This window comes from Ursus americanus, chromosome 24 (assembly GCF_024610735.1).
Source record: "Ursus americanus isolate L20-20 chromosome 24, mUrsAme1.1.p, whole genome shotgun sequence".
NCBI classification, from domain to species: Eukaryota; Metazoa; Chordata; class Mammalia; order Carnivora; family Ursidae; genus Ursus; species Ursus americanus.
The window spans coordinates 47,322,451-47,349,677 of record NC_142150.1 but is presented as its reverse complement, the minus strand read 5'-3'; the positions used below and the strand labels follow the sequence as shown (position 1 = coordinate 47,349,677).

The window sequence follows — 27,227 nt, the reverse complement described above, 5'->3', positions numbered from 1 at the left end:
GGGGGGTCGAGGGACCGGCGCACGCCCCGCCCCGCGCCCGTCCATCAGCCTGGTGCGGCTTGCCATTGGTCACGGGTGCCGGGCCCCGCCCCGGAGCCGTCCCGCCCCGTCCCGCCCAGCTTCGGTTGGCCGACCCGCCCGCCCGTCAAGGGCCGCGGCCGGGCGGGGCTTCCGGGAAACGGCGCGGAGGGCGGTGCCGGCCCTGGAGGCCCTCGTGGGCCGCGGCCTAGGAGGGCTGGGCTCTGCCAGGCCGGAGGACAGCTAGGACGCGGGGGTCGCGGGTCCGGGGGCAACAGCTTCTCCGGAAAGTTTCCGGAAAGCGGGACCGCGGGCGGTTGTAGACTGGGGCGGGGTCGCTGCGGTTCGGCTCAAGCCCTTGCCAGCCCGAGAGGGCTTCCCTGCGCCGCGACGCGCGGCCCGCTGAGAGGGTCCCGGAGCGGAGGGCCAGTCCGGGGGCGAGCCTCAGGGAGGGAGGAGGGTCAGCACCGCGGACGCCCCCCCGTGTTGGGGAGGGGAGCCTGGAGCAAAGCGGAGGGGCCGCCGGGACGAGGGTCAGGCGCCCAGGGCGGGCCCGGGCCGCGCCGGAAGCCTCTGGGACCCCCAGTGGCCGGAGGCTAGGCTGCCCTACACCCCCTTCCCGTCAGGTGGCTCCGGAAGGGGCGCCTGCCCCCTTCAAAGGACACCTGGCACCTCGGCGTAGTCCTTGGGCGCGGCACAGCCAGTGCGCCCAGGGCCAAACGGTGCAGGGGTGTCTCGGCTGGGCGGGCGAGCGGGAGGTGGGGGTCTGCGTTTGAGCCCGCGGAGCAGCAGAGACAGACATAATCGTTTTATTCCATGTAGGGGGTCTTGCTTCTCTCCAGCTCGCAGTCCGGCCTGGGGCTCCGAGGACGGGCCTTCTCCCGCACCCCTTCACCACCAGCCTCGCCCAACTTGGGCAGGCCTTGCAGACCGGCCCACTCAGCTGCCCACAGCCCAGCGCTTCCAACCCTGCAGAAGCTTACCGTGTAGCCCAATTAACAAATGGTACCCAGCAAATCCCACCCAAAAGTTGCTCAAGGGGGATGTACTGAAATTTCCCCCATTCCAAGCACAAACGCACATCCCGTCTCCCTGAGACTTTCAAAAAGACATGGTTTTAACATTTTTTAAAATTTCCAAGTAGTGCATAAGCACACCCTCCTTATTTACAAAGAAAGAATGGCGCATTAGACAGAGGGCCCAACCTTGCTTTGCTCAGATGGCACCCCCTCCCATCCCCTATCTCCTCCCGTGCCGGCTCGGTGCCGTTCTGTTGGAGCTCACCCCACTGCAGGCCGTGACCTTAGCGGACCCATTCGGGGCCGCCCCCGCCCCCACCACATCACCGACCCCACTGCGCGGTGGCTACAACAGAGCCGGGCTTGCGCCTGACGCGCATAGAGGCGAAGTAAAGGCGCATAAATGAAAGCGGGTGGTGGCGTCCCTCGCGAGCGGGGACACCAGGTCTGCCTTTCCCTCGTCTTCAGGGGGTGCTTTCCCACGGCGCTTCCTTTTGTTTTGGCATCGGCCACACTTGGAGGCGGGGGTACATCCCTTAAGGCCGGGGCCGCAGGTACGACCCTCCCAGCTGGGAAAGGTGGGCGCTGGTCTCCACCAGACACCGCCTTTGCAGGGGCTGACACCTGGCCTGTCCTCGCCACTCTCCCCACCCCCCGGCTTGACGGCGTTTCACCTTCCCCCCCTAGTTCCCTCCCAGCCCACAGGGCGCCCACCGCGTGGGGCCCTACCCTCTAGATCCCAAACCCGGTTGGCTGCTGCCCCGCCCCCGCCGGCCTGCCCTAGCAACCGTTGCTAAGGGGCATGGCTCGACCGCGGAGCCCCGGACATTCCTGCGGCCTCATGAATATTTGAGTATTCAAATGATGCCCGGGCCCCGTTGCCAAGGCGGCCAGGCCCTGCAACCCCGCCACCGGAAGAACGACCCCGAGTCGGAGTGAAGGCCAGGCAGCGGAAGGCACCCAGGGCCGTGGCACCGAGACCGACCCCTCAGGTGAGAGCCAAGCACACCCTTGGACCTGGGGCCTCAGGCCTCGCTGTTACCTCCCCTGTGCCTGGGGGGAAACTGAGGCCGAGGACAGGTCCTAGGATGAAGCAGCAAAGCCAGTGGGAGACTCAGTGGTACCCCTAGATGTCCACTCTGCTCCTCCAGGGGCCCTGCCCACAACTCCTAGCTGCGCTCCCAAGGGTTCCCAGTCACGGGGATAGGAGGGACCCCTGGCCCTGGGGGGGAGAAGGAGGCAGGGACCCAGGCTCCACTCTGGGAGTTTGACTGGACAGAGGAGGGGAGGAGGCCCTGCCCTCCGAACCCCTCCCCTCCGAGGTGGAGGGGTGGAGGAGAGGACCCAGAGAGCTGATGAGCCAGACCAGGGGCTGGCATAACCTTGGGCTGTGGAGACAGAGAGGCCCCCAGGTGTCCTACTTGGGAGGTTTGTGGGGCTCCCAAAGTGTCAGGTCAGGGTGGAAGCAGGGCCAAGACAGTTGCAGCCAGTGTGTGAATGTGAGGGGACGGTGTTTTTCATGGGAGCTCCAGCCAACAACCCAGGCCCTGCTCCTTGGACCCTGAGACCTTTGGGCGAGATGGGACCAGTATGCTGGCCCTAGTCAGGTGTAGGACCTCTGGTCAGCTGCCATCAGGCACAGAATGAAAGGCAGTGGGCTTGGCCCTTAATGCTGCCCAAAGGCATCCTGGGGCTGCAGGCTGACGGGCCTGGGATGGGGGTGAGCAGCATACTCCCAGGAGGCACGGTGGTGGGGTCTTCCTGCCAGGCTTGGGGCTTTTCATCAGCTGGAAAAAGGCAGACAGCAGAGGGAGCTTTTGGAAAGAAATCCTGGCTGGAAACGCCGTGAGTCTATATGTGGGTCTCACCTGCATGGCCTTAACCCCCTTGGATCCGCAGTGTACAGATCACTTTCAGATGAGGCCACTGAGGCACACAGAGCCTGGGCAGCTTGTCCCTCCGCGGCCCCCTCCACTGCCTCTGTCAAAGCCCAGCTGGCCACTGCCCCAGCCCTAGTCATGAGGGAGAGGATGCATCTTGAACGTGTCCAGGGGGCTGAGAGATGAGAGCAGTGCTAGAATGTGCGTGCACCACACTCACTGATTCCTCCAGAGGGCAGTTGAGAGCCCCTCCTCCGTACGTTATGGACAAAGCAGGAAGCATCTTGCCTGCCCAGAACACATATTGTCTTGGAGTGACATACTCACTCTAAAGAATGAGTTGTAGAGCAGAGGACCATCGAAGGAGTCAGACTTACAAGGAAAGTAAATCCAGGAAGGGCAGGAGGGAATACAGGTGCAGTGGTCAGCGAGGCCTCAACCCAAGTTGGAGGGAAGTGCCCAGAACATTCCAGGCAGACCCTAGAGATGATTCCAGGGTCTGGGGTCAGGCCAGGTATCTGCATCTTTAAGGAGCAATGCCAGGGGAGCCTCATGCAGGCATCCAGGGGTACGCTGGACAACCTCCCTTGGAGCCTGGGGATGAGGGGCTCAGGAGGGACAGGGTGCCAGGGAGGCCAGCCCATGAGAGACAGTCCAGAGTGGCAGACCCGGGACCCCTTTTGGAGAGAGGATGGAGTCAGTCGCTGCCTGACTGTCTTCCTCATCAGCCAGTCCGGGTCCCCCATCAGGATGATCAAAAGGACCTGACGGCCAGTGCCCACACTGACAGCCCCGACCACCTCCACACCTGACTTATGTTCTGGGCCCTGCCTGTGCCAAGTCCCCTGGCACAGTGACCTGGCCAGGAGGCCACCCCAAATCTCTGCTGCAGGTGCCGCTTGAAGACACATGCTGTCCCCTTATCTGGATGTTTGACCCATGGTGGAAAGAGGCAGGTGCCTCCAGGTGAGGGGGCTCAGTGGGCATAGGGGTGGGTGGGGGGAATGCTTGAGAGCTTGGTCTTGGGCCCCCAGGCTTGGAGACCATTGGTGGAGACACATAGCACAGGGCCTGAGCCAATGGCTTGCTGCTGGTCACAGCTGATGGAGCAAACATGACCTAGGGCCAACTGGCCCCCTTCAGGCCCACAGCCTAGGCAGGACCTCAGATAGGGAAGCTTGGACCGAGCAGCCCTGTTGTGGACCCTGGAGGATAGGCAGAAACACAAGGAGGTGACCCGCCCGGACCCCAGTGGGGTGAGAGCTAAGGCTGAGTGCGCGATGCCAGGGCCATCACAAGCCCCAGGCAGGCAGAGACTGAGTGAGTGAGAGCCCCATCGGAACCAGGCAGGGTGAGCCCCGAAGGCTTGCCGAGCGGGGTCCCAGCCAGGCTGCATCAGAGGAAGAACAAAGGCTTAGTAGCTTTGCCCTCTGCCTATCCTAGCAGGTCGGATGTGAATGGACCAGGCCTGGGACAGAACCCACCGGCCTCGGCCAAACCCAGCCACTGTCCGAGTGCGGGAGCTGAGCTGGCCAGGCCTGCACAATCCCCGCCCACAGAGCAAGGACCCAGGCAGCCACAGGGACAGCCATGGCAAGCGGCTGGTAGAGGAGTACCTGTCACCTGCCCGACTGGTGAGTGCTGGGGGGCTGCGGGCTCAGGCCGCGGGGGTCCGCATGGGGCACCATTGCAGGGCCGATGTCCAGCCTGCCATTTGTCCTCAGCCCTCCTAGCCTTGCCTGGTGGATGGTCGCTCTCGGCCCTGCTGTGCCCCCAGTACCTGCCCCATCCTCAGGGCCAACCCCCGGTGCTTGGTGATACAGATACCCCCAGGCACGCAGCACGCCAAGGGAACGAGCCAGGCAGGAATTTTGCAAGTATTTGCCGAGTAGGCCTTGTGCGCTGGGTCCATGCACCAGAGAAGCCCCTTGTTGGACCTGTTGTTCTGCCGGGAGGCAGGGCGTCAGACCGTGCAAGTTCATGGCACACAGAAGGTGCCAACTGCCAGGAACAAACGAAACCACAAGTAAAGTGGGGGAGCCCTGCCATCCAGGGCGGGCTGCTTAAGCGGGGGCCGTTCCAGGGTCCCACTGGCTGTGCCTGGGGCAGCTAGTGAAGGCTTTCTCCCAAACCTGGGGTGGGGTTTTGCTGCCGCCCCTCACTGCCACCCTGCAGCCCACCAGGATATGCAGAGCCCTCTTGACTCCCAGTTCTCACCCAGCAACTCCACACCTCACCCACTGTTGGCCATGCTAAGGGGGCAGGCCCCACCAGGTACAGGCACTGCCCGGGCAGCCCTCAGGCCCACACCTACCCTTGCACAAGGACCCCTCCCCTTGGAGACCCTATGGTGACATGCTCACCAGCATGCAGAAGGGAGCCTGGCTGCCCGAGGTCTCTGCCCGCCTTCTGGACCAACTAACTCACAGAAGCATCTGCACCACCTGGTCAGTGACGGCAGAAGGGATGCTCCTGCCAGGCCCCCATCCCCAGGCTCCAAGTTGGCTCCTCTGTGCATGCGGCCCTCCAGCCAGGCCTGTGGGCCCATATCTTCCCAGTGTCTTGGTCCAGCAGGGAACACATCGGGACAGACCTCCCACCAGCTCAGCAGCCCCCCACACTGCCCTGGGGGACAGAAACAGACCCACAGCTGCAGGCCACCTCTGTACCGGCCAGCTCTGGGGTCCTGTGTCCCTTTGCACATATGAGGTCTAGGTTTAGACACAGAAAGTGGGCTTGCTGGAGGGGCCGGTGTGCACAGAGCTCAGGCCGGTACCCCTGTCTCAGGCCCTCCTGGGGCCACAGGGAGACCAGGCTGCACTGGCAACAGCCTGACCCTGAGAGGGGACTCTGGGCCCTGGCCAGCCTGTGCACAGAGCTGGCGTCTCCTCTGCTGGACAGAGCAGCTGGCTGGGGACAGAGCTCCCCGCCCCGGATAGCAGGACAGGGAGGGTCCAGCCTGACCATGCCAGGAGTGCCGGGAGCAGGGTGCAGGTAGGGCAGGGACGCCCACCGCATCCTGGCTGGACCTGGAGGTGGACCTAGCCTTGTCATCCACCCAGTACCACACCGCAGGAGCCAGGCCGGGAGCCGCGACATCCCTGGTGCTCACTGGAATCTGTGCTTTGTTTCCTTTCCGTTGTGTGTTCATTCGTGGGAGGCAGTGCCCAACAGGGAGTGGTTTTGCAGGAGTGTGTGTGGTCACTGTGTCTTCCTCAGACAGTTGGTGGGTTACCCCCCTGGAGATGTCCAGCCACACAGAAGGCCTTGTACAGCCTGGGATCCCTACAAAATCAGGCCAGTTGGGGTGCAAACAGTATCATGCATTTGTCTCCTCAGATCCACACGGACGCCCCTCGTCATCCTCAGGGCAGCGCCCACCTCAGGCTGCTGCTGTGGGAATCCCCTAGCAGTCCCTGGCAGGCCTCCTTCCCCAACACCTTGGCCTGGAGGGTCTCTGTATCCCGTATGTCATCTGTGGTCACATAATCTGACCACAAACCACCCAGACTCTGGCTGGAACAACAGGTGTCTGTCCTCAGCTTGGGGTCTGCACAGTGGGTCCCACTGGAATCCAGGCTAAGGGGCCACATGGGGCTGCCCCACTCGTGGGCGACACTTGGGGGTAAGCAGCAGGTGGACGACAGGTGCACACTTGAGGACTCCCTTGGCCAAGCCCATCACGGACAAGACCACCTGCTCTGGGGTCTGTGTTGTCACTGGCCGGGGAACGGACACGCAGTTCTAATTCAGGGGAGGAGTGACAAGTATGAGCACTGGCCCACCTGCCTCCACATCCAGAGCCTTCACACCCCCCAAGTCCCCACTAACCACACATCAGGTGAGTCCAGCGTCCTGGGAGAACATGTTTGCATTGCGCACATCCGAAGAAGGACTTGTCCATGAGACCAGGCAAGCATGAAGACCAGTGTGGCCCCCACAGCCATCCTGCAAGGTGGGAGCAGCAGGGCAACTCACCAGCCTCTCCCTCTTGGGAAGGGAACCAGGAGACGCTGACACCCACTGGACAAATGTTTGAGGGCCCCATGCTGGGAACACACTTTAATTAGAGATTGCTCTGTCCCTGTGTGGCTTCTGTCCATCCTGGGACCTCCGTCCTTCTCCACCTGGCTCCTGGCTGGAGAACACGGCCTCAAACACTGTCATTTCGGACGATCTCTGTGAACCCCAGTCCAGGCCACAGCGAGCTGGTGATCAGAGGGCCACAACCACACGTGCTTTTCAACGTGGTAGAGTCCGGTCGATGCCAGGTGCCAAGAGTCATACCTGCGAGGGTGTCTGGACACATTTCTCTCTGCAGACCCGGTCACTGAAAATGGGGTCGCCAGCTTCCCGGAGACCTCCCCTGAGAACCCCAGAGCCTCTGCGGTTGTAGCGGGCACAGAGCAACCTGGCTTGCTCCCCGAGATGGACTCACTGGGTCGTCCTACCTGCAAACCTTCTCAGCTTTTTCTTCGGCTGATTGGAATTGAGAGACCGCTTTATTTTCCAGACCCGTGGGTTCCAAATCTCCTGGGCTCTCTCCCTTCCCCCTGAACCCCGCGTCCCACAGCACCTTATCAAGCACAGCCAAGCTCACTCCACCCACATGGTGCTGGCAGCTCTCCGCTCAATGTGACAGGTTCCTCATGCACATTTTCTGCCATGCAGCCCACCCCAGGAGATGGTCTCAGGAGACCTACCATGGCCGCAGGACGAGGGTGTCTGTCTTTTCAGGCCGAGCAGCACTCACCTCAGCCCCCAACCCGGTCCTAAACCCAACGTCACACTGTTGAGGTGTTCTGCTGTGGGAGCTACTGGAACAGCATCTAGGTCCCAAGTTCTGTATGAATCAGCTATAGGGGCAATGATGCTCTGTAACAAACAACCCCTCCAGCTCCGTGGCTTATAGTCTTAAGTGTCCACAGGTCCGAGGAGGCTGTGGTTCAGCCATGCTCAGCAGAGCTGGGGTCCACGCTATGGGCTGTGTGGGTCTGTCCCATGGGTCTCATTTGGACACTGGCACCCCGCAGGCCCTACTCTGCAAATGGGCCCACCAGCCAAGCACAGTTACTACCTCTGTTCGCATCCTGTGTATTCATACCCCACCAGCCAAAGCCATCCATGGCTAAGGCAGCATAGAGGGGGCAGGGAAATGTCTGCCACCTGTCCCAGCCCACAGCCAAAGGCAGAGACTTCACTGGGAGCGAGTGACCACTGTCCAGTCCCCAGGGATGACTCTTCATCGATTTCTGCAGCGGGCCCTGGCCCAGGTAGATGACCTTGGACTGGTGAACATGCTGGAGATGTGCGTCGACACCCGTGAGAACAGCCTGGGGAACTTTGGTGAGAGCCCCTCCCTGTCCACACCCCACCACGGGCAAGCTCAGACTTCTTTCTGAGGGCCCATCTGTTTCCGTGCTGCCAGCCAGGCTCTGGTCTTTGCACCACTGCACCCCACGAGCCTGCCGTGCACCCTGCAAGTCTGCCCTGTGCCCCGCAGGCCCGTCCTGCACCCCTCTTTAAGGGATCAAGACTGTCCCACAGGGTCAGTGCCCTGTTCTTCCAAGGAGGCTAACTCAGAACACTTTGCCAGGGGCTTTGGGGTGCACGGGGCCCCAGCTAGGGGGTTCCTGTGCTCTGGTACCCAGTGCTGCGAGCTGATGGAGGTTATGGTCTGGGGTGCCCGTGGCTGGGTCTGGCATGTGGCTCAGGGGCAGGACCCAAGCCGTGGTGGCCCCACCCGCGACAGTGAGGCTCCCCTCCTCCACGCAGACTCCCGAAGTCCAGTGGCCTCTTGGCCTTCCGGGTGGCTCGGTCCGCTCAGGTGCACCTTCTGCACGCGTCCTGTGTGCCTCTCCACTTGAGGCAGGCCGCAGACGTAAGTGCAGGGCCCTGGGGCTGCACTAGGGCTCCGGGCAGCCGTGGCGCCGCAGGGGCCCAGGGGCACTGACGAGGGTGCAGAGAGGTGAGGGAGGGTGCAAGGCTCTGTCACCCACCTGTCTCTCCTGTGGCGCACAGGGGTTCACCTGCCCAACCTCAACCAGCTGAAGCTGAACGGCAGCTGCGTGGGCTCCGTGAGGTGAGTGCCCCTCTAGGGCATGGGGCGGGGGGAGCGTCCCCATGTAGAGGCTCCTGGGTGTCCTACCGTCTTCAGCTCCCAGCCCTAATGCCCACCCTTCCAGCCTGACTCTGGTACGTGTAGCTCGTGTCCCCTACCCCCGCTGGGTGGAGGCCCCTGCTGAGGGTGACCCATGCCACCCAGAGCCTGTGGTCGGTGTCAGGCCGGTCACACCAGGTCGTGTGGCTGACCGTGGGGTGCCTGGAAGGGCTCCCAGCCAACAAGGGGTCTCTGGTGGGTGCCCCAACACCGCCAAGCTTTCAGGGTTTGGGCATCCATGTACCGCTGGGGCTGGGGGCCTGGGGATCATGCTGGTGCCCAGAAGAAGAGCAGATGAGCACGGCCTCACATAAAACACAGCAACGCTTGAATAGTCAATCTAAAAGATGGAATTCAAAACTAACGACAGATTCATGTCCTTTGTTAACCTCATTGGCTGCAAAGAACAAAGCCGAAGTAGTATCAGACCATTAGGTACTCCAGCACGATGGGCCGCACGGAAGCACTGCTGCTGTGGGACACCTGGGTGGCCCAGCCGGTTAAGCATCTGCCTCTCCGTTTCAGCTCAGGTCATGATCTCAGGGTCCTGGGATGGAGTCCCGTTTCGGGCTCCCTGCTCAGCGGGGAGTCTGCTTCTCCCTCTGCCCCTGCCCCTCCCCCGGCTTGTGCGCGCGCGCGCGCTCTCTCTCTCTCTGACAAATAGATACATCTTTTAAAAAATCAAAAAGAATTTAATAAAACACTGAAAGATCTGGAAACGGAAGCAAAGAAAGTTGGAAGACCACGTGGCCCTCAGCGCGTGGCCCCAAGACCCAGAGCAGAGAAGCGGCTCGCGAGGCTGCCACCTGACATGGCGCCCCCGCGTCTGCACGGGAAGGCCTGGAAACGGGGGTTCAGAGACACACCTTGCATGCGCGGTTAAGCAGTGTTCTGACAGCTTAACAAAGACGAAAAATCACCTGTAGTCCTTCCTTGTTAAGGCGTTCAAATTAGCACGGCGACGAATACGGCATGTGAAGAGCATATACGATAAAGGGTGAAGATCATAAGGAGAAGTGGAAGGTACTATAAAGCTGTAAAATTAAGAAATATGACCCACCGTTTGTGACAACACGAAATATTCAATTCCAAGAGAAGTGATGAGATCATGAATTGCAAGGAAACATGTCCTGTCCCTTGATGACAACAGTGAGAGACATAGTGAGTCCCGGAGTTCTTTCTGCCGTCAGATCCTGAAACTTGGCCACAGGACGTTTGCTAATGTCCATGGGTTGAAGGTGGACAAAAGTTCGTAAAAGGAAAGGAACCAGATACGGCAGTCCGGTATCTCAGGCAGTAGCTTAAGGACTGGAAAATAAGTTTAAAATCTGTCCATGGGAAGCTGAGAGAGAGTTCGGCACCGGCTGGCATGGAGAACATTCCAGGCAGTGGAGCCGGCTTCCAGACAGCCGCGGATGCGGGAGGCTTCAGCCCCGGCCGCAGCGCACCAGAGCAGCCGTTCCTTAGTACTAGTTGTGTGGGAAGCAGCACGCTAACAAGTCGTTCATTCCTGCATAACTGTGTACGTTTCTCCCACTACTGAAAACGTCAAGTCTTGCTTCGTACGCCTTGTACCAATTCTTCAGGTGGGTTCTGTCTTTTTCTTGCTTTCTGGCTCTTGCGTAGGCTGAGTGTGGTTTAGACTTGCAAGGTGCCTCCCCCTGCCTCCTCCCGCTAACCCGGGCTGTGGCGGCCTTCACTTGAACAGAAACCCTTTGTTTTGATTTATTCCATCAATTCTGGTTGGTGATTTGGGTCTTATTTAGGGGGCTATATTTTACTTTTTCTCTTATGCACTTTTAGGGTCTCACCTTTTACTTTCAGGTCTTTAATCCAACTTACCTGCGAGGTCACCTTCAATCCAGGCACGCGGTTGGGACCCAGTTTTATTTCCTGCCGTGTAGTAAGTCTGTTTTCCCGACATCATCCCGTTTCCCTGCTGATGGTGGTACGACTCTGCCATTTAGGGGCCCACGTGTGGCCGTGACTGTGGGAGCTCTCTGCCCCATCTGTCAGTCTGTTCCTGCCCCAGGGCCGCACTTCTCACCGGTACGTCTTTGTGTTTGTTGGTTCATGTCTGATACCCTCATCTTAGTCTTCCTTCTCCGAAAATGACCTAGCTATTCCTGAACTCTTCTTGCATTTGAAGTTTACGAACTGTTGGTTGGGTTTCACACACAGGACTCTTTCTGAAATGCTCTTTTGGAATTAAAAAGTTTCATGTGTTAATATGGGTTATTTGCTAAGTCATCTACATTCATGAATATGATAATCACTCTCCATTCATGTGTTTTTATATTTTTAATAGAGTCTTTAAACTTGCCTATAAAGTTTGCTATCAGTTAGCTTTGAGCTGCAAGTTACAGAAACCTGGTTCTAAACCCTGAGGACGCGTCAGTGACCAGAACAGACAAGAGCCTCTGTCCCGGTGGAGCCCACGGGAAGCCCAGTATTGGTCTCGGGGTCAGGTTCATTCAGCCGGTCTCCCCACAGCGTGTGACCCTCTGTCCTCACCATGTCCCCTCCCGGCCCCTGCTGGCTTCCGCAGGCACTGGCGGACTGAGGGAGCGTGTTAGATTTCCAGAGCTGCTGAACAGAGCCCCACGAACGGGGTGGCCTGAGCGGCAGAAGGTTATCCTTTCCCGGTGGTGGAGGCCGGAAGTCAGGATCACGGTGGACGACGTTGGCTCCTTCTGAGGCTGTGAGCGAGAACCGTTTCACTCGCCTCTCCTCCTGCGGGACTTTGCTGGCGATCTTCGGTGTTCCTGGGCTTGTAGACTCAGGAGCCCAATCCCTGCCTGCATGTGCACACGGCATTCCCCCTGTGTCTGTGTCCACAGGTCCCCGTTTCATAAGGACACCAGATGGCATCCGTGCCCACCCCACTCCAGTGTGAGCTCATCTTAACTAACTACATCTGCAACAACTACGCTCCAGATAGGGTCCCGTTCTGGGTGCTGGGGGTCAGGACGTTAACATAGGCATGTTGGTGGGGGGTGGCGCACAATTCATCCTGTAACAGGGAGTGCGCCGTCCTGCGTCCACCAGTAAGAACAAGCAGGGTCCTGCATTCTTCCTCCATTTCTTTGGGGAGAACCGTAGCGTGTACGCACTCTACCAGCCACCGCGAGGAGGACGGAATGGGGACAGGCTCGGGCTAACCAGGACCCATCTCCCCACCTGCCCCACTGCCCCTTGGAACAGGGCAGGACACCGGCCCCCTGGGAAGCCAGAGCTCCCTGAAACCAGAACGAAAATAATGCCCGCACATTTATAGTGTTTTTATAATCATGAACGAGGTCCTGTTCCTATTGTATTTTCTGGTTGATTATTACAAGTGTAGACAAACGTTATGCTGATTTAGAACATATTTTTAAATCATGAAGCACGGTTGAGTTTTACGCATGGGTCTTGTATCTGGCAATACTGTGTCCTTGTTTTTGCCTTAGCAATACCACAAAACTCATATTAATTCAAATAGTTTGTTAACTCCCCTGGGGTTTCTGTTTTGAGGAGGGTATTACCAGCATGTTATGAGGCTTGTCTTTCACTCCCAGCGCTCATGCTTCTTGTTCTTACCTTCTTTTTTTTTTTTTTAAGATTTTATTTATTTATTTGACAGAGATAGAGACAGCCAGCGAGAGAGGGAACACAAGCAGGGGGAGTGGGAGAGGAAGAAGCAGGCTCCCAGCGGAGGAGCCCGACGTGGGGCTCGATCCCATAACGCCAGGATCATGCCCTGAGCCGAAGGCAGACGCCTAACCGCTGTGCCCCTCAGGCGCCCCTTGTTCTTACCTTCTAGCACCGGTTTTCAGTAGCAGCGAGACGCAGCGGGCACTCTCGGTCTGTCTTTTATCTGAATGGGTGTGCGTCTGGGTCTCTGGGCCGTCAACATGGCCAGAAATTGGTAATTCTCCTCTAGGCTGTCAATGCACGGGACTCCATCGTGCTGAGTGACAAGCACCGTAACGCTGAAATACTGTTTGCTGGGCGTTTTCACGCCTGTGTTCATGCGGGTCACCCCACGGCCCCCGGGCGTTTTGCTCCTCCGGTTCTGGGATCAACATGCCTGACCCCTAGGCTGCCTCTCCCTCTTCTTGTTCTTTTCGGCTGCTCTCATTTTGAAACTTCTTGTATAAGAAATTGTTGTGGAAGATCGAGAGTGTCTAGTCCATGGTGACTAATTAGAACTTACTTTTAAAACCAGTCCGGATCTGAGGACTTAGAGGGGCGGGGGTGGGGGAGTCAGCATCCAGCTCCCTGTTTCTCTGGGTGTCGGCTTTATCTAGGGTTTCAGAAATGTTGGCGCGACTTTGTTTATAGTGGGCTTCCATGTTTCTTTGATTGCTGCTCTGGCTCTAAGGGTTCCTCTTTTGAAGTCGTGTGTCTTTATTTGTCCTCTCTCCTTATCCGTCATCAGTCTTGCTGGCGACTGTCCGTTCATGTCTTGAAGGACCGGCTCTGGGCTCTGTTAGTCTTCTCCAAGAGCCATCTGGTGGCTGCTGCTTTCATCCTCATCTTTATTAGGTCTTTTCTTCTTGTTCTTTTTGCAACTTGCTGCTGTTCTTTTTGTAGCTCCTTGAGCTAAATGCTCAGCTTAATTGTTGTAATCCTTCCAGGTTTTTGGATAAATGTATTTGAAGATGTAAATTTCTCTTTATGTACAGCTTTAGGGTTAGGGCTCACAAATTTTGTATATGCTTTGTCGTTGTCATTTGTTCTAAATATCTGGTAATTTTCCTACTCAATCTGAGATGAGGCAAAATCTACTAGTTATTCCCCAATCTTTATTCTTCTATAAAAGAGGGCTCCCCAATTTTAGCCGGGCACAAAGCACCCAGTCTTCCCTGCAGCCGGGTGTGAACCACAGACTCTGGAAACAGATGGGATGAAACAATCACACCAGCTCAGAAATGAAGGCAAACGTGGATGAAATATTGCAGGACAGCAGTCAGGGGATTGCACGGGAAGACAGGGACAGTAACCACGAGCACAGTTCACCGTCCACGAGCGGAGTCTAGGAGCGAGCGTGAGACGGGCGGCAGATAGAGGGTCTGACACGTGCACAACTGCGATCGCTGCAGAAGGAAACCGAAATTCTAGAACAGAAGGGAGACTTAAAGAAATCTCATCAGACATAAAAGAAGACTTTCAACTACAGACAAAGAAAAAAATCGAAAGTGACCTGCCAACGCCGAAGCCCTGATCGAGTTACCGACGTGAAGATGAGATTTGGAGGCTGCTGAGGAAACAGACCACCTCTTCCTTTAAGAAGGGGAATGAAGTTTTCCTCAGACTTCTCCATGGAGAAGCCAAAAGACGGGCCCATGGAAAGAAGGCATGAACTGAGACGTTCACGCCCAGCCAGCATTTCTGAATGAGTTAGAGATCAAGGAAAACAGTCTAATTGCTCTTGAAGACGTCACGAGACACAAATTTCAGCCAATTAAGAGATGGTGGGGAAGTCCACTCACAGCAGCAGGCTGGGGATACACGTGGCGTCTTCATAACTGAGAGGCTGAGACTCAGGTGGTCTGGAGGTTAGGGGACTCTGGCCGGGTGGCAGGGTGGGTCATCCCCACGGGGAGCGTGTGCACCAGAAGAGGGCCCTGAGGATGTCATCGTACAGCACGTGGATGAAAGGAGTTGACAAGCACAGGTGCACCTAAGCAGGGGGAAGGGCAAGGGCCCAGTCCCCAGGTACGAAAACGCAGGTGCGTGTGGGGAACACAGGGAGACCACCACGGCAGGAACGGGGAGACCCGGCAGCCCGCCCCGCAGGCAGCTGCACGGGCAAGCGTGGGAGTCACGCACCGGTCCGCTCCACCCCCAGCGACGGGCCCCCACCATCAGCTCATGCGCCGGCAGGGAAGCCCCCCACGCCAGGGCCCCCAGTGGCCCTTCCAAGCAGGATGCCACACCCTCACTCCCAACTTGAATGCCAAGAAGCTATTAACAGTATAATCAGAAATGTTAGGGTCCCTGCAGCGCAAAAGGAAAAGGTCAAAACAGAGGTTCCGAGAGGAGAGCGGACAATGCAGGGAGGGGTGAGACCGGAACCCGTACTTCGTCAACAAATACCAGAGACAGAAGGCGTGGCTTCTCCGTGTCCTCAAAACAAGAAGAGCACGCCGGGAAAATGGGTCAGAGAGCCATGAAGACACTTCAGAATCCGACACGTGACGACCGACACGGAAATGTCAGGCGCAAGGCTGGAATGAAGAAATCTCCCGGAAAGCAGAAGGAAAGGCAACAACAGGTAAAGGGGACAGAGAAGACAAGAGTACGGGGTCATTCTTGGAGGACCAACACGGGACATCAGGGGACACTGAGGACAACAGGACCCCATAGGCAGAGGTGGGGCCCAGAGAGCCCTGGCCTGCCGTCTGCAGGGGAGAAGCAGGCAGAGGGAGGGTGACAAGTCCAGGGCTTGGGCAAGGGACTGGCCGTGGGCAGAGGTGGAGGAGGTCTTGCAGGCAGAGCTGGCTAGTGGAGGGGCTGTAATGTGGGGAAGCCATCCACAAGAAAGGCCAAAGAGAGACAGGAGGGGAGAAGCGCCTGGGGCTGACCCCACTGGGAAAGGGGCTGCTCTGTCCACCCTCATTGCAGCGGGCAGTAGGTGGGGCCCAGCCAGCCGTCCAGCACGGGCAGCACCCCTCCCTCCCCTGCTTCTGCCCCCCCCAACCCCACCCCCCCCCCCGCCAGCCTTGGGCCCTCCAGGGGCAGGGGAAGTTGGATATTGCCTGTGTTGGAGACCAGGAGGCTGTGGCAAGGAGGGAATGCAGGGAGGCAGGGGGCTCTGGGGCCCCTTCCTCAGCCTGGAGGCTGCCACACAGGAGCCACAGGTCACGGGCACCCCTGTACCTGGAAAGAGACAGATGTGGGTGGTGGAAGGGCACGAGGCGCAGGCACAGGATCTTCACGGACACAGACATGGCCCTCCAGCCCAAGACAGTGCTGACCAGCCAACCCTGCCCTCTACAGAGACCTGGGCACTTCCCTGGGCCACTTGCAGGTGCTGTGGCTGGCTCGCTGCGGCCTGACTGACCTGGATGGTATTGGCTCCTTCCTGGCCCTGAAGGTGGGTCTGGGTGCCCTGGGCTGGGGAGAGGGTGCCAGGCCAAGCCCTAGCAGAGCCCCCTGCTGCCCCAGGAACTCTACGTCTCCTACAACAACGTCTCAGACCTGAGCCCGCTGTGCCTGCTGGAGCGGCTGGAGGTGCTGGACCTGGAGGGCAATAGTGTAGAGGACCTGGGGCAGGTGCGCTACCTGCAGCTGTGCCCAAGGCTGGCCACGCTCACCCTGGAGGGCAACCTGGTGTGCCTGCGGCCAGGGCCCAGCCCTTCTAACAAGGTGCGTATGCTGGGCACCCAGGCAGCACGTGCGCAGGACAGGGAGGCACTCTGTGGACCTCCTGCGGTCCCAGGGGCCTCTCTGCCCACCTGGGCACTGGGCATGTCCAGGCTGGGCAACGGGAGCATCCCCAGAGCACATCTCCGAGGCACAGCCTGCCTGCACCCTGTGCCTTGTTCACCATGAACTCATTCTCTTGTATCGCTGGAGACCTTCTGGGCCCAGACCAGACCCCACGGGGTCCCACGGGGCCACGGGCACACACGCCATGCCCCCCAGCCCATAATGCACCCCCATGAAGTCTGTTCAGTCTGCCCATGGCATCTCTGTCTCTCTCACACACTCACACCCATACAGGCCCAGTCCAAAGCCCCCCCCATCCCCCGCAGGCCTGGGCGTGCCCTGGGTGGGAATGCACTCGTATATTGTGGGCACATGCACATCTGGAGCTCATACATTCCCGCCCTGCTAGCTCTGCACACTGGGCCCGGTGTACAGTGACTGCCCAACGGGGCCACAGCTCTGAGCTCACGGCAGCCCCGCAGGCCAGGTTATGAGCCTAGAGAGTGAGATCACATCATGGGTGAGAGCCCGGGGTCCCCACAGTCCCTGCTGGCCCAGCGTGACGCAGGCCAGCCCTGGCAGGGTGGGGCAGAATCGCCAACCCTTAGCTCCCCTGCCTTGCCCCACAGAGGGTCTGGAGAAAGCAGCCACAGGATAGGGACGACCTGAAGGGCCCACTGGACCCAGGCCTGCCACACCCTCCACCCTGCAGGTGCCCCAGGGCTACAACTATCGGGCAGAGGTGAGGAAGCTCATCCCCCAGCTACAGGTCCTGGATGAGGTACCAGCCACACACACAGGCCTGCCGGCCTCCCGGAAGCTGGACCAGGACTGGCTCATGGTGAAGGAGGCCATCAAGGAGGGCAGTGTCTTGGATGGCCTGCTCCCTGGGCTGGGTATGGCAGCCACTCACCAGCCCTCTGGCAAGGGCTGGCCCCCCCAGCCTGGAGACTTTACTGACTGAGCCCCAGAAGAGGCCGCCACCCCCCACCATCCCCAGGAAGAGAGCTCTGTACCCGCAGCACCCCCCTAGGCCTCTCAGAGATGGAGAGCCACATCTCATATCCCTTCTCGGCCTTAACCTTTTTTCCCCAGAGCCCTGCACACCTGCCCCCAAGCCAGAATAACCTCTCTGTGAGCAGGGGTTGGTGGGGCATGGGCGTCCAGACACACATGTTGGGTGGCAGGGGTCCCTGGTCTGTGGACAGTTCTGGTGAGGGGGGTGGGGGCTCTTGGGCTGGTCAGCTGGCGTGGGTTTCCATGACCTCTGATTGTGACCCTCGGGCAGGTCATCCCCATGGAGCCCCCATTCAGAGACTCAGCTCCGAGCTCTCCTTGCCTGAGACCCAGCCATGGGCCCCCAGGCCATGGCCCCTCTCCCTACTGGTCACTGGGGGTCCCCTGCCTGAAAGCCTGCTTCCCAAGGACCCAGCTCCAGAGGATGACACCAGCAACCTTACCCATGGTAACTAACCCATCCCAGCACAAAGCTGACCCTGCAGCCCCTCAACCCTAAACCAGACCCAGCCATACCTACTCTTCTTTAGGTGCTAGCCGAGTCCTCTGTGGGAATCCCACCAAAGGCCTGCGGGAGCGTCGACACCAGTGCCAGGTAGGCCTTGCCACCCACAGCTGGTTTGGGACTCCAGAACTACCACAGGGGACCGGTGTCCTGGCCTGACAGTACCCTGCCCCACAACTATTGCTGGCCAGAGGCCCCAGCTCTCTCACACCCTCCACAGCCAGATAAGTCCTTCTATCTTCAGGGGACTCCCCGCCCAGCCCACTTGAAGGCTGTGCCAAACCAGCCCTCTCTCTCCTCAGGCCTGGGCAGCTCCGGAACAGCTGCCCCCACACAGGCTGAAGGACCTGGCTGCCAGTGCCTCCAACCCAGGGTCTGATCCTACAGATAGCAGTGACCTCCTGGCCTTGGCTAGGCTGCCGGCCTGCAGGGAGCTGCGCCTGCGGTGAGTGCCCCCCACCCCAACCGAGACCTACCACTGCATGTTGTTTGGTGGGAGGTCATGGCTGGGGACTGCCTTGGTACCCAGGTTGGCTGGAGGAGCTGGCCATGGGAGCCTGAGGCTGGGGCATCATCCCAGGGGCACACTCATTTGGGATTGGCTCGCAGGGCAGATCTGCAACCCCCTCCCCCCACTCTACCCCCTCCCTGGTAGGTCCCTGGAGCCCCAGCAGGAAGGTGCCACAGCCCCCTGGGGCACACAGAGGGGCCCTGAAGAGCAAGAGGACAAGTCGAGGCCCAAGACTCCCTACAGTGCCCTATGCCTGGCCCCAGGTATTGAGAGTGACCCCACACACTGCCCCAGACCAGCGTTCATCAGCTTGGGGCCCCTTCCTCAGCTGGAGAGGGGCTGTAACAGACAGGTCCTCTCCTGAGGGGGGGAGGCGTGCTTACACTCAAGAGGTTCCAATCCCAAGTCCTCCTCCCTGAGTCCATGGGATCATAAGGCCACAGGAGCTGGACAGAGGGGGGTTGTGAGCAGGGAGTCTGGACTAAAAGAGAGGGCAGGGTGGCAGGCCACTGGCAGAGAGCAGGGCACAGGCCAATGGAGAGAGAGGCCACCAGATGGGCCAGGAGACTATGGCAGGGAAGGTCCTGCCCTTAACCTGCGCACGGGGCCTGTACTGGGTTCAGGACACTGGCTTCAGAGTGACGGTGGCTGAGTGGAACAAACAGGAGGGACTGCAAGGCAGAGAGACCCCTTAGCCAGCAGGGCCCAGGGAGGCTTCCCAGAAGAAGGGTCTGAACTGACTGAACTGAGTGGACAAGCCTGGGAAGGGGCCGTGTAAGCAGGGGCAGCAGGCACACAGGCTTAAAGGTTGGCTGAATGACCCTCCTGTGGGCTGGGGAGTCAAAAGGGCTAGGATGGAACAGGGACATGACAGGCAAAGCCTCTGCCTTCCATGGGCTGGCAGGTGCCTGGGGGGGGAAGGGCCAGAGAGGGTGGGCCCTAGACCAGCTAGTCGAGAGCTGTCAACTACTGGGGGGGGGGGGTTGAGGGAGAACAGGCAGGGCAGCCAGGTGGAGGAGTGACAGACAGTGGGGACTCAGGGAAAAAAGGGGTACCAGGGCCTCCCACTCCAGGCCCGGTCCAGGTAAGCACGGGGTGATTACAGCCATACCGCCCAGTTTGCCCTGGGTGGGGGGAAGGTGCCAGGGGCTCACTCTATAGCAGAGGTTTAGGACCTGGCCCGGGACCACCCTTGGGGATGGGATCCAGTGACCCAACGCCAGAGCTCAGGCTTTATGGCCTCTGCATCCCCAGAGGAGAGTCTGGCCCCAGCAACTATCAGAAGTCACAGGGCTGCAGGGACACAGCTTCCCAGGGGAGCACAGGAAGTGGAAGAGAGGGATGCTGCCTAGTCGGGGGGGGGGGGTGAAGGGCTAGGGGGGAGAACTACAGTGGACACTGCCACCTTGCCTGTGGTGACCCCCACCCCACCTTGTGATCCCTATGGGGCCGTTGTCTGACAAGCCCTTTCCTTGTTCTCCAGAGCCTTCCAGGACCTTGGGCTGTAGCCTGACCCCCTCTCCCCCCAAGATGCCCATGCCTGCTGATTCTAGCAACAGCTACTGGGGGTCCACAGGCCTGCAGTTCCGGAGGCGGAGGCTCAGAGCCCTGTGTAGTTTAGGGCCTGGCCTAGGGCAGGGACTGGCTACAGTGACAGCTCTGACAGCCCTGGAGGTGACCTCAGGCCCAAGCCCTCGAGCCCAAGGATGTCCAGGCCCAAAGCCAGCACCAGATCCAGCAACCAGACCCCCTGGCCTCCGATGCAGGCCACACCTGAACCCTATCACCCCAGCCCAATCCCACCCCTAGTGTAATCCCCCACCTACTGCCAAGCTGGCCTGGACTGCGGGTCAAGGAGCCCCAGTGTGGTCGTGGGAGCTCCATGGGAATTCTGGCTCCATGGAACCCAGAGCATCTTGGGGGGGGGGGGCGGGGTGTTGGGGGGGGGTCATAGGCTTGACATAGGAGAGACCCTTGTTGGTGGAGGGGAGTCGGGGGTTGGGATCGCCAGCGGTAGGCACAAGAAAGAGCCCAGGCTAAGAGAGCCCAGGTCCCCAGCATTGGCCCAGGCGGAGGTGGCTGGAGTGGGGCCCCATCAGCTCTCTGGCCGGCCCTCCAGATGCCAGGGTGCAGCCAGGCCTCCCATCCCCAGTGAATTAGTGTGGCTCCTCGCCCACGCAGGGATGGGGTTAGCCAGTTCCCTTCTCTTGGGGCAGGATCCCCCAAAACCAAGCGAATCCTTTTCGACTCTCAGGTGTGCATAAATACGGTTTACTTCGCAGGCGACGTTGGTTCAATCAATTATGCGGCCGGCACCGCCTGCCTCCACGACTCTCTCCCAGCGCGGCCCCTCGGTCCCAGGTGCCCACCCCCGCGCTGCCCTCCACCCCTCCACCCGCGCTTTCAGGTCCGCGGTGACCGGCGGGCAGGGGAGGAAGCGGAAGCCGTATTTGCTCTCAGCCGTGCTCTGCACCGACAGCGCCACCATCGGGCAGCTCCGGTCCACGCTCTTCCGGCAAACCTGGGGGCGCGGAGCCTGAGAGGGGCGCGGCGCTGGCGGGGAGAGGGGAGGGGCTCCGCGGCGGGCGCAGGGCGGGGCAGGGGCAGAGGCCAGGGGGCGCGGGACGGCGCGCGCACTCGCCCGGACCCTGTGCTCCGTCCTAGCCTGGCAGTCCTCGAGGCACAGCCCAGCGTCTGCGGGAACAGTTAGGGATGGGGCCGGGCCGGCCTCCCCCTCCCTGCCGGGCCGCCCGCCCTCCGCGTCACGGCGCGCTCACCGGGGATGGCGGGCAGGAGCTCCGGCGCGAGGGTCTCGGCGGCCTCGGACGGCGCTGGCACCTCTCGCGAGCGGAAGATCTTGCCGGTGCTCAGCCGGGGGAGAAGGCCCCGCGTCCTGGGGGGGCGAGGGGGTCGTGAGATCCGGAGCCCGCCCGCGGGAAGGGCAGTCCTGGCGGGGAAGGGTCCTGGGGAGGCGGGAGGCCTGGGGGTGGTCTTGAATTACTAGGGGGCGAGCCTGGAGAGGACGGGACCTGGGGAGGTGGGTGGTGGTCCTGGACGGAAACCAGCCTGGGGAGCGGCCCCAGAGGGGACTGGACCTGAGGTAAGGGAATGGTCCTTTAACAGAGAGTCTGAGGAGACGGTTTTTGCAAGGGTGGGGCCTGGGAGGACGTGGAGACCAAGGGACCCGCGGTACCCACCCGGGCCTCCGACGTCTGGCCCGGGCCTCCCGCACCCTGCCCGCGCGCGAGGGTTGAGGCCCGGGCCTCTGCTCGCAGGTGTCAGCCGCAGATTCGGCCTCTGAGAGCGGGAAGCGGTCTATGGACAAATCGGTGTTGTCCGCGAAGATCCTCGAGGCGGGGGACACGCAGTGGGGGTCCCGATGCTCGCTCAAGACCTGCGGGGCGGCCGGGAGGGGCGCAGCGGTCACCCCCGTGCTGTGGGGCTCACGGTGCACTCCCCCTCCGACTGGGAAGCACACTGACCTCGCCCTTGGGGCTCAGGAGGAGAGTCACACATCCCCGTCTGGAGTGGAAGTGCACGGGCTCCTGGCCCAAGGTCGAGGGCAGCTGCCGCTTGGTGTTGCACGGCCCCTCGCCCCAAACCTGGTGGACATCAGGGGGCAGTGGGTGAGGAGCGGCGGGGGCCTGAGCGGGGACCACGGGGCTCGCGGGGAGCGGGGCGCACCGTGACGTGGTCCCGCGGCGCCAGCAGCGTGCCAGGCGGGAAGCGGTACATGCACACAGGGAAGTCGCGCACTCGCTGCTGCAGCGTCAGGCCGCCCAGGTCTGCAGTCTCCTCCAGCGACTGGTTCAGGACGCGCACAAACCTCTCCCGGCCATTAACGGCCACGATCTTAAGGCAGGAACCCATTGGGCTGGGGTGAAGAGCAGCGAGGGGAGGGGGGCTGTGCAGAGAGGCTTGGGCACCCCTCCACTGAGTCCTGGTAGGAGACCCACTCCTGCTGTGACCCCACGGAGTCACCCCCTCACCTCCAGCGGCACCCGGAATGCGGATGCTCGGGACCCACACAGGACTCCCTGGTCAGGACAGTCTTGCCAGGCTGGTCCTGGTGGGCTTTCCGGAGATCCAGGGAAAGGAGACCTGTTGGAAGGAGTACCTCCACATGGAGCATCCACTGTGGACGACTCCTGTGAGGCCAGACCTGCAGCACTCTGAGGGTGCCCTCGGGACAGGAGCAGCTCCGGGGGGCCGGTCCAGAGCAGGAGGGCTGGACCCTGGAGGCTGAGGGAAGCGGAGGGATAACTCCAAGTACGGGGGGGGGGGCAGATATTGGAGCCAGAGTGCATAGGCAGCAGCAGGGATCATCCAAGACCACCCTAACCCCTGGGGACAAGACTGAAGAGGCCTCAGCAGCCGTGCTCTGGGCTGTTGGGAAGACTAAGCTGTTGGGGGACACAGAGATCACAGCCTTGGGGGGGAACTGGGGAGACCCGCTCCACTCCACCTTTAGGCTGTGTCTGCATTTCCCTGCTGAAGTCCGAGGGTGCCTCTGTCAGGTCAGAAGAACTGGGGCCTGGCGTGCAGGGTGGGTGTCCCGACACCTTCCGAACGCGATAACGCTCAGCCAGCTGGTCGCTGCTGGAGTCGGAGTCCGCGCCCCCTGAGCTGCTAGTGCCCATCAAGGGCAGGGAACTCCACTCGACACTCTTGAGACGCTGTTCCATGCAATGTCTGCGCAGCTCTGAGCCCCACTCATCCGACAGTGGGGCCTGTGGGGGTGGCAGGGGCCGTGGGTGCCTGTGGGCCACAGTCTACTCATCTGCTCGCTGCTGCTGGCTTTGGCTTTTAGACTCCAGCCCTGCGCCCATCTAGCCTCCCCAAGGTGGGTGGGGAACGCTGGGACCCAGCCTGGGGAAGAGGCTCCTGGAAGGACTGTGAGGGCTCAGGAGCCCTTTCTCTTCACTGTGAACCTCGTCCTACAGATGGGAGAACTGACCCTGGAAGGTGTTAAGTGACTTGTCCAGGGACACTAAGGGTAGAACTTGGACTCTGGTCCACATATGCCAAGGCATGCTCTCCCCCCTCGCCCCGCCCTGCACCCCTGGAGGAGTGCCTGACTAGCAGTTACTTTTGGTCTGAGTTGGACTCAATGTTGATGAAGAGGTTGGGATACCGCTGGGCAATGCTGTTCCAGTCCACATCCTCCAGCCGGAAACCCTGGTCAGGAAGCAACAGGCATGTGGCCCTCCCCTCCCACAGGGCTGCCAGCTGTGAAAGCACATGGGGGCCTTGCTTACCTCCCCAGTGGAGGGGCCCTGTTCACTCTCAGAGAGGTCGCTAAAGTCCATCAGGGTCTCTGCAGTTACCACCTGCATGGGGGAGTGGAGGCCAGTGGCAGGGGCGGGGGGAAAGAGCTTCTTTCCTTTGACCCCACCAGCACCAGAGGCACACACTTGCTGTGTGTCAGCTGCGCGGAGCCAGGGGGTTCCTCCCTGCCCCGCGGTCCTGAGGGGAGACAGGTTTTGCAGGCAGGCCAGCCCTCCCCCCCCCCCCAGCAAAAGGACCTGGAGGAGAAACACTGACTACCCAAGGGACGTCCTAGGAGGGTTGGGGAGTGGCCGTGGGAGGGTTAGGGTGGGCCGAGTCGGGCTTACCTCCACACTGCCGGTGGAAGACCGCAGTATGCGACCCACCCAGGAGTGGTGGGCCAGCTGCAGGAGGCAGGACTTCTGGAAGGCCTGCAGCTCAGCCTCCAGCTGCTGCATCATGGTCATGGTCTGCAGCAGACGCTCCTCCAGCTGGGACTTCTCCTGCTCCAGGATGGTGCATAGGTGGGCAGGGTCTTCTCCAGGCACCGACCCCCAAGGCCAACCCCTACCTGGCCCCTGATCCTCACCCTAGCTCGGGTCCCCTGCCCAACTCCCTGATCCCACCTGCCCTCACCAGCTGGGCCTGTTCCTTCTGCTCTTTCAACTGCAGAGTCAGCTTTTGCACCTGGTTCTGCAGGACCTTTTCCTGATTGCATGCACTCCTGGGGGAAGGGGCAATCTCAGTAGCCCCCACCTTGAGATCAGTAGCCAAGGAAGGGAGAAGGAGGGGCTCCTCTTCACTGACATGGGGGGCCCAAGGGCACTGAGTTCCAGTGGGCCAGGCCAGGTCTGGCTCTGAGAGGTCTGGGTTATAGGTGGGGTCTAGGTTCAGTGACTGTCGATGTGTTCAGAGTTAGGGTCTGGGCACGTTCACGATATATTCACTTTTTCAGGGTGAGGGTAGAGGGTCAGGGACCGGGTAAGGCCTAGAGTTAGAGGCAAGGGTCAGGGTAAGAATCAGCTGGAGTGTCGGTCAGGACCAGTGGTTGGAGATGGGGTCAGATGAAAATCAGTTCAGGCCAGGACAGAGGCTGGGTTGGGCTGGGGGGCTAGCGCTTTGCTGCTCACCTCTCAGGTGGAAGTCCAGCTACCTCGTGCAGGACGTGGCAGTGCCGGGCATCATGGTGGTTCTGGATGGCCCACCGCAGGGCCTGGATCTCTAGTTCCCGTTGACGCCACAGCAGCCGCAGGGTGCCAGGGTCCAGCGACTCAGGGGCCGACCTGCAATGCCAGCGATCAGGCCCTGCCCTCTGGGTGACCAGGCCCAAGTGGCTGACCAGCCCTCCTTCCCTCCCTCCCTTACTGCAGGTTGACAGAGAAGACCACCCGTGTAGAGCTGGGCTTGGTGTCCTGTGGGCATGAGGGAGCCACTGGCTCTTGGGGTGTGCCAGCTGGAGGCTCCAGGTGGCCATTGACCGGCTCTTGGTCCACCAGGGATAAGGGAGCCTCTTTCTCAGCTTCTTTAGCCTCTTGGCAAGACTCAGAGGCCATTCTCGATGTTCCTGGGGGAGCTGAGAGGGATGGTGTGGCTGTCATCCTTGTGTCCTACGTGTGGATACCCCTGTAGAGTTCTCCTCAGATGGCCATGAGCGTGTGCCTATGTCTGACAGCCCTAGACAGTACCACCCCAAAGAGGTCTGTGTGCGTGTGCGCACGCACCCCATGGGACACCAGCCTGCTCATCACATGTCTGCCCGTATTTGTGTTTCTGACCAGGACAAGGCAGCAGGTCACCCCCCACCCCAGGCAACATGTCACCTGAATGTTTGCACATTTCCTGTTCTCTTCCCCCTGACACCCTTGTCTTCTAGGACCTGAGGTCCTGTCCCTCAACCTACACAGGCGTCCCCAGAGGGAATGGTCCTTTGCCTGTGATGCTCCCAGGCCCAGGGCCTTACCCCCAACAGTCACCTGAGGCCTAGGGAAAGAAAGGCTCTAGAGTGTTGCCATGGATACCAGCACCCAGAAGGGGAGGGGCTGTTTGTTACAGGGGTGGGGGGGCTTCAGGGAAACCCGAGAACAGGGCCCTGAGTGAGCCTTGGGCCCACCTCCAGACCCAGACTGAAGGAGGACCTCTGAAACACTGGGTTGTTGCCCAGCTGGCCTTAGCAGGCCCAGGGAACCCTGGAGTGACCAGCTTGGCCTGCCATGGTCACACACTCAGTCTGCCACCCCCAACCAAGCTTGCGGAGGCCCCCACAGTCCCTCCCCAGCCTGACGGTGGCAGCCGGCAGGTAGGGGAGGCATTGCTGCCCTGTGTATGGGGGCTTACCGGACTCTATCCAGCAGTGAGCCCCTCCTGAGTGCTTCCCACAGCATCTTTGCCCTCAGAGGCTGATGCCCACCTACCTACCCCAAGCTGGAAGCCTCTCCTTCCCCGTCTGTCTCCACCACCTGTGACACTCTCATAACTATGACAACAGTTCCCTCTGCCCCAGAACAAAAATGAGACACCAGACCTGACACACAGACCAACGTCCTCCAGCCTTCACCCCCACCCCACCCTACTTTCATTCATTCGTTAAGACTCTCAACTCTGCTTTCTTGTAGGACGTCCTGGGCTGGGGAGCATACAGGAAGGTAGGAGGACCCCCCCATGGACCACTGTGAGGAAGCAGAGCAGGCTCTGAATGCCTGCTCCACAGACAGCATTGAGGCTGTGAGGGACCCTGGCTGCTGAGCTGCCTCGCGTTCTGCCAGGCAGGTGCCTGCGTGTGTCCACAACTCGAGGGGCACTGGGCCCCACTGGGGGCAGGAAGGGGTGGGGGGAAAGAGCCCAGGGTCTTTGTCTTGCTTTATCCCCAGCAGCTTCAGGGCAGCCTTCTCCCCAACCAGAACCGTCAGCCTGGCTGCAGCCAGAAATGGTCAGCGGCCCGCCACCTCCAGCCCCGCAGCGCCATCGCCCTCCTGCGGGGGCTCCCAGCTCCCGACCCCTGTCCGTCCCGACGACGGGCCCTGAGGGAGTCGGGTCGGTGGGGCCCTGGCTTTGGGGGTCGCGTCTGCCCCTCTGGGTGCAGAGGCTACGGGGTCCTAGGCCGGTGCCCCCACCCTAGGCAAGAGACTCATCGGACTGGAAGGCTTCTGAGGAAGTCGGCCCGGGAGCGGAGCCAGACACCTGTCCCACGCGCCGCCAGCGGGCCGGGGACGCGCTTCCGCGTAGTTCGCGGTCTTCAGGCGTGCGTGGACGAGGCTCGGCCCGCCCCTCCGCGCAGCCGAGCTCCGCCCACACCTGGGCGCCGCCGGGGGCGGGGCGGGCGGGGAGCCAATGGGAGGGGCGGGGCGCAGGAGGGGTAGCCAATGGGCGTTGGCGCAGGGCGGGCGGTGCGACCCTGGAAGCCAATAGAGGGGGGCGGGGCGGGGCGCTCGGGCTT

At 60.7% G+C, this 27,227-nt stretch overlaps 2 protein-coding genes across 9 annotated transcripts; one reads left to right on the top strand and one right to left on the bottom strand.

Annotated features, from left to right (window-relative positions):
- Positions 1 to 179: 179 nt before the first annotated feature.
- On the top strand, positions 180 to 20,810 carry LRRC56 (leucine rich repeat containing 56). Of its 8 annotated transcripts, none has more exons than XM_087855186.1 (13): positions 180 to 2,029; positions 3,810 to 3,883; positions 4,364 to 4,551; positions 8,176 to 8,263; positions 8,939 to 8,999; positions 16,062 to 16,158; positions 16,212 to 16,430; positions 17,206 to 17,389; positions 17,782 to 17,958; positions 18,041 to 18,105; positions 18,318 to 18,460; positions 18,671 to 18,789; positions 20,010 to 20,810. In XM_087855186.1, the coding sequence occupies exons 3-13, from the start codon at positions 4,375 to 4,377 to the stop codon at positions 20,333 to 20,335; spliced, it is 1,656 nt and encodes a 551-aa protein (XP_087711312.1). In that variant the 5' UTR covers positions 180 to 2,029; positions 3,810 to 3,883; positions 4,364 to 4,374; the 3' UTR covers positions 20,336 to 20,810. The 8 variants fall into 8 exon arrangements, with proteins under 8 accessions (XP_087711312.1, XP_087711311.1, XP_045626653.1 ...); XM_087855185.1 differs by having other exon boundaries at positions 4,361 to 4,551; XM_045770697.2 differs by lacking the exons at positions 180 to 2,029; positions 3,810 to 3,883 and having other exon boundaries at positions 4,361 to 4,551; positions 16,230 to 16,430.
- A 9-nt stretch (positions 20,811 to 20,819) lies between these two features.
- On the bottom strand, positions 20,820 to 27,227 carry LMNTD2 (lamin tail domain containing 2). The gene is made up of 13 exons (XM_087855193.1): positions 25,160 to 27,227; positions 24,925 to 25,077; positions 24,431 to 24,518; positions 24,142 to 24,297; positions 23,785 to 23,856; positions 23,616 to 23,704; positions 22,992 to 23,284; positions 22,516 to 22,627; positions 22,211 to 22,400; positions 22,009 to 22,128; positions 21,724 to 21,920; positions 21,304 to 21,419; positions 20,820 to 21,220 (listed from the first exon to the last, which is right to left on the bottom strand). The coding sequence occupies exons 1-13, from the start codon at positions 25,390 to 25,392 to the stop codon at positions 20,820 to 20,822; spliced, it is 2,220 nt and encodes a 739-aa protein (XP_087711319.1). The 5' UTR covers positions 25,393 to 27,227.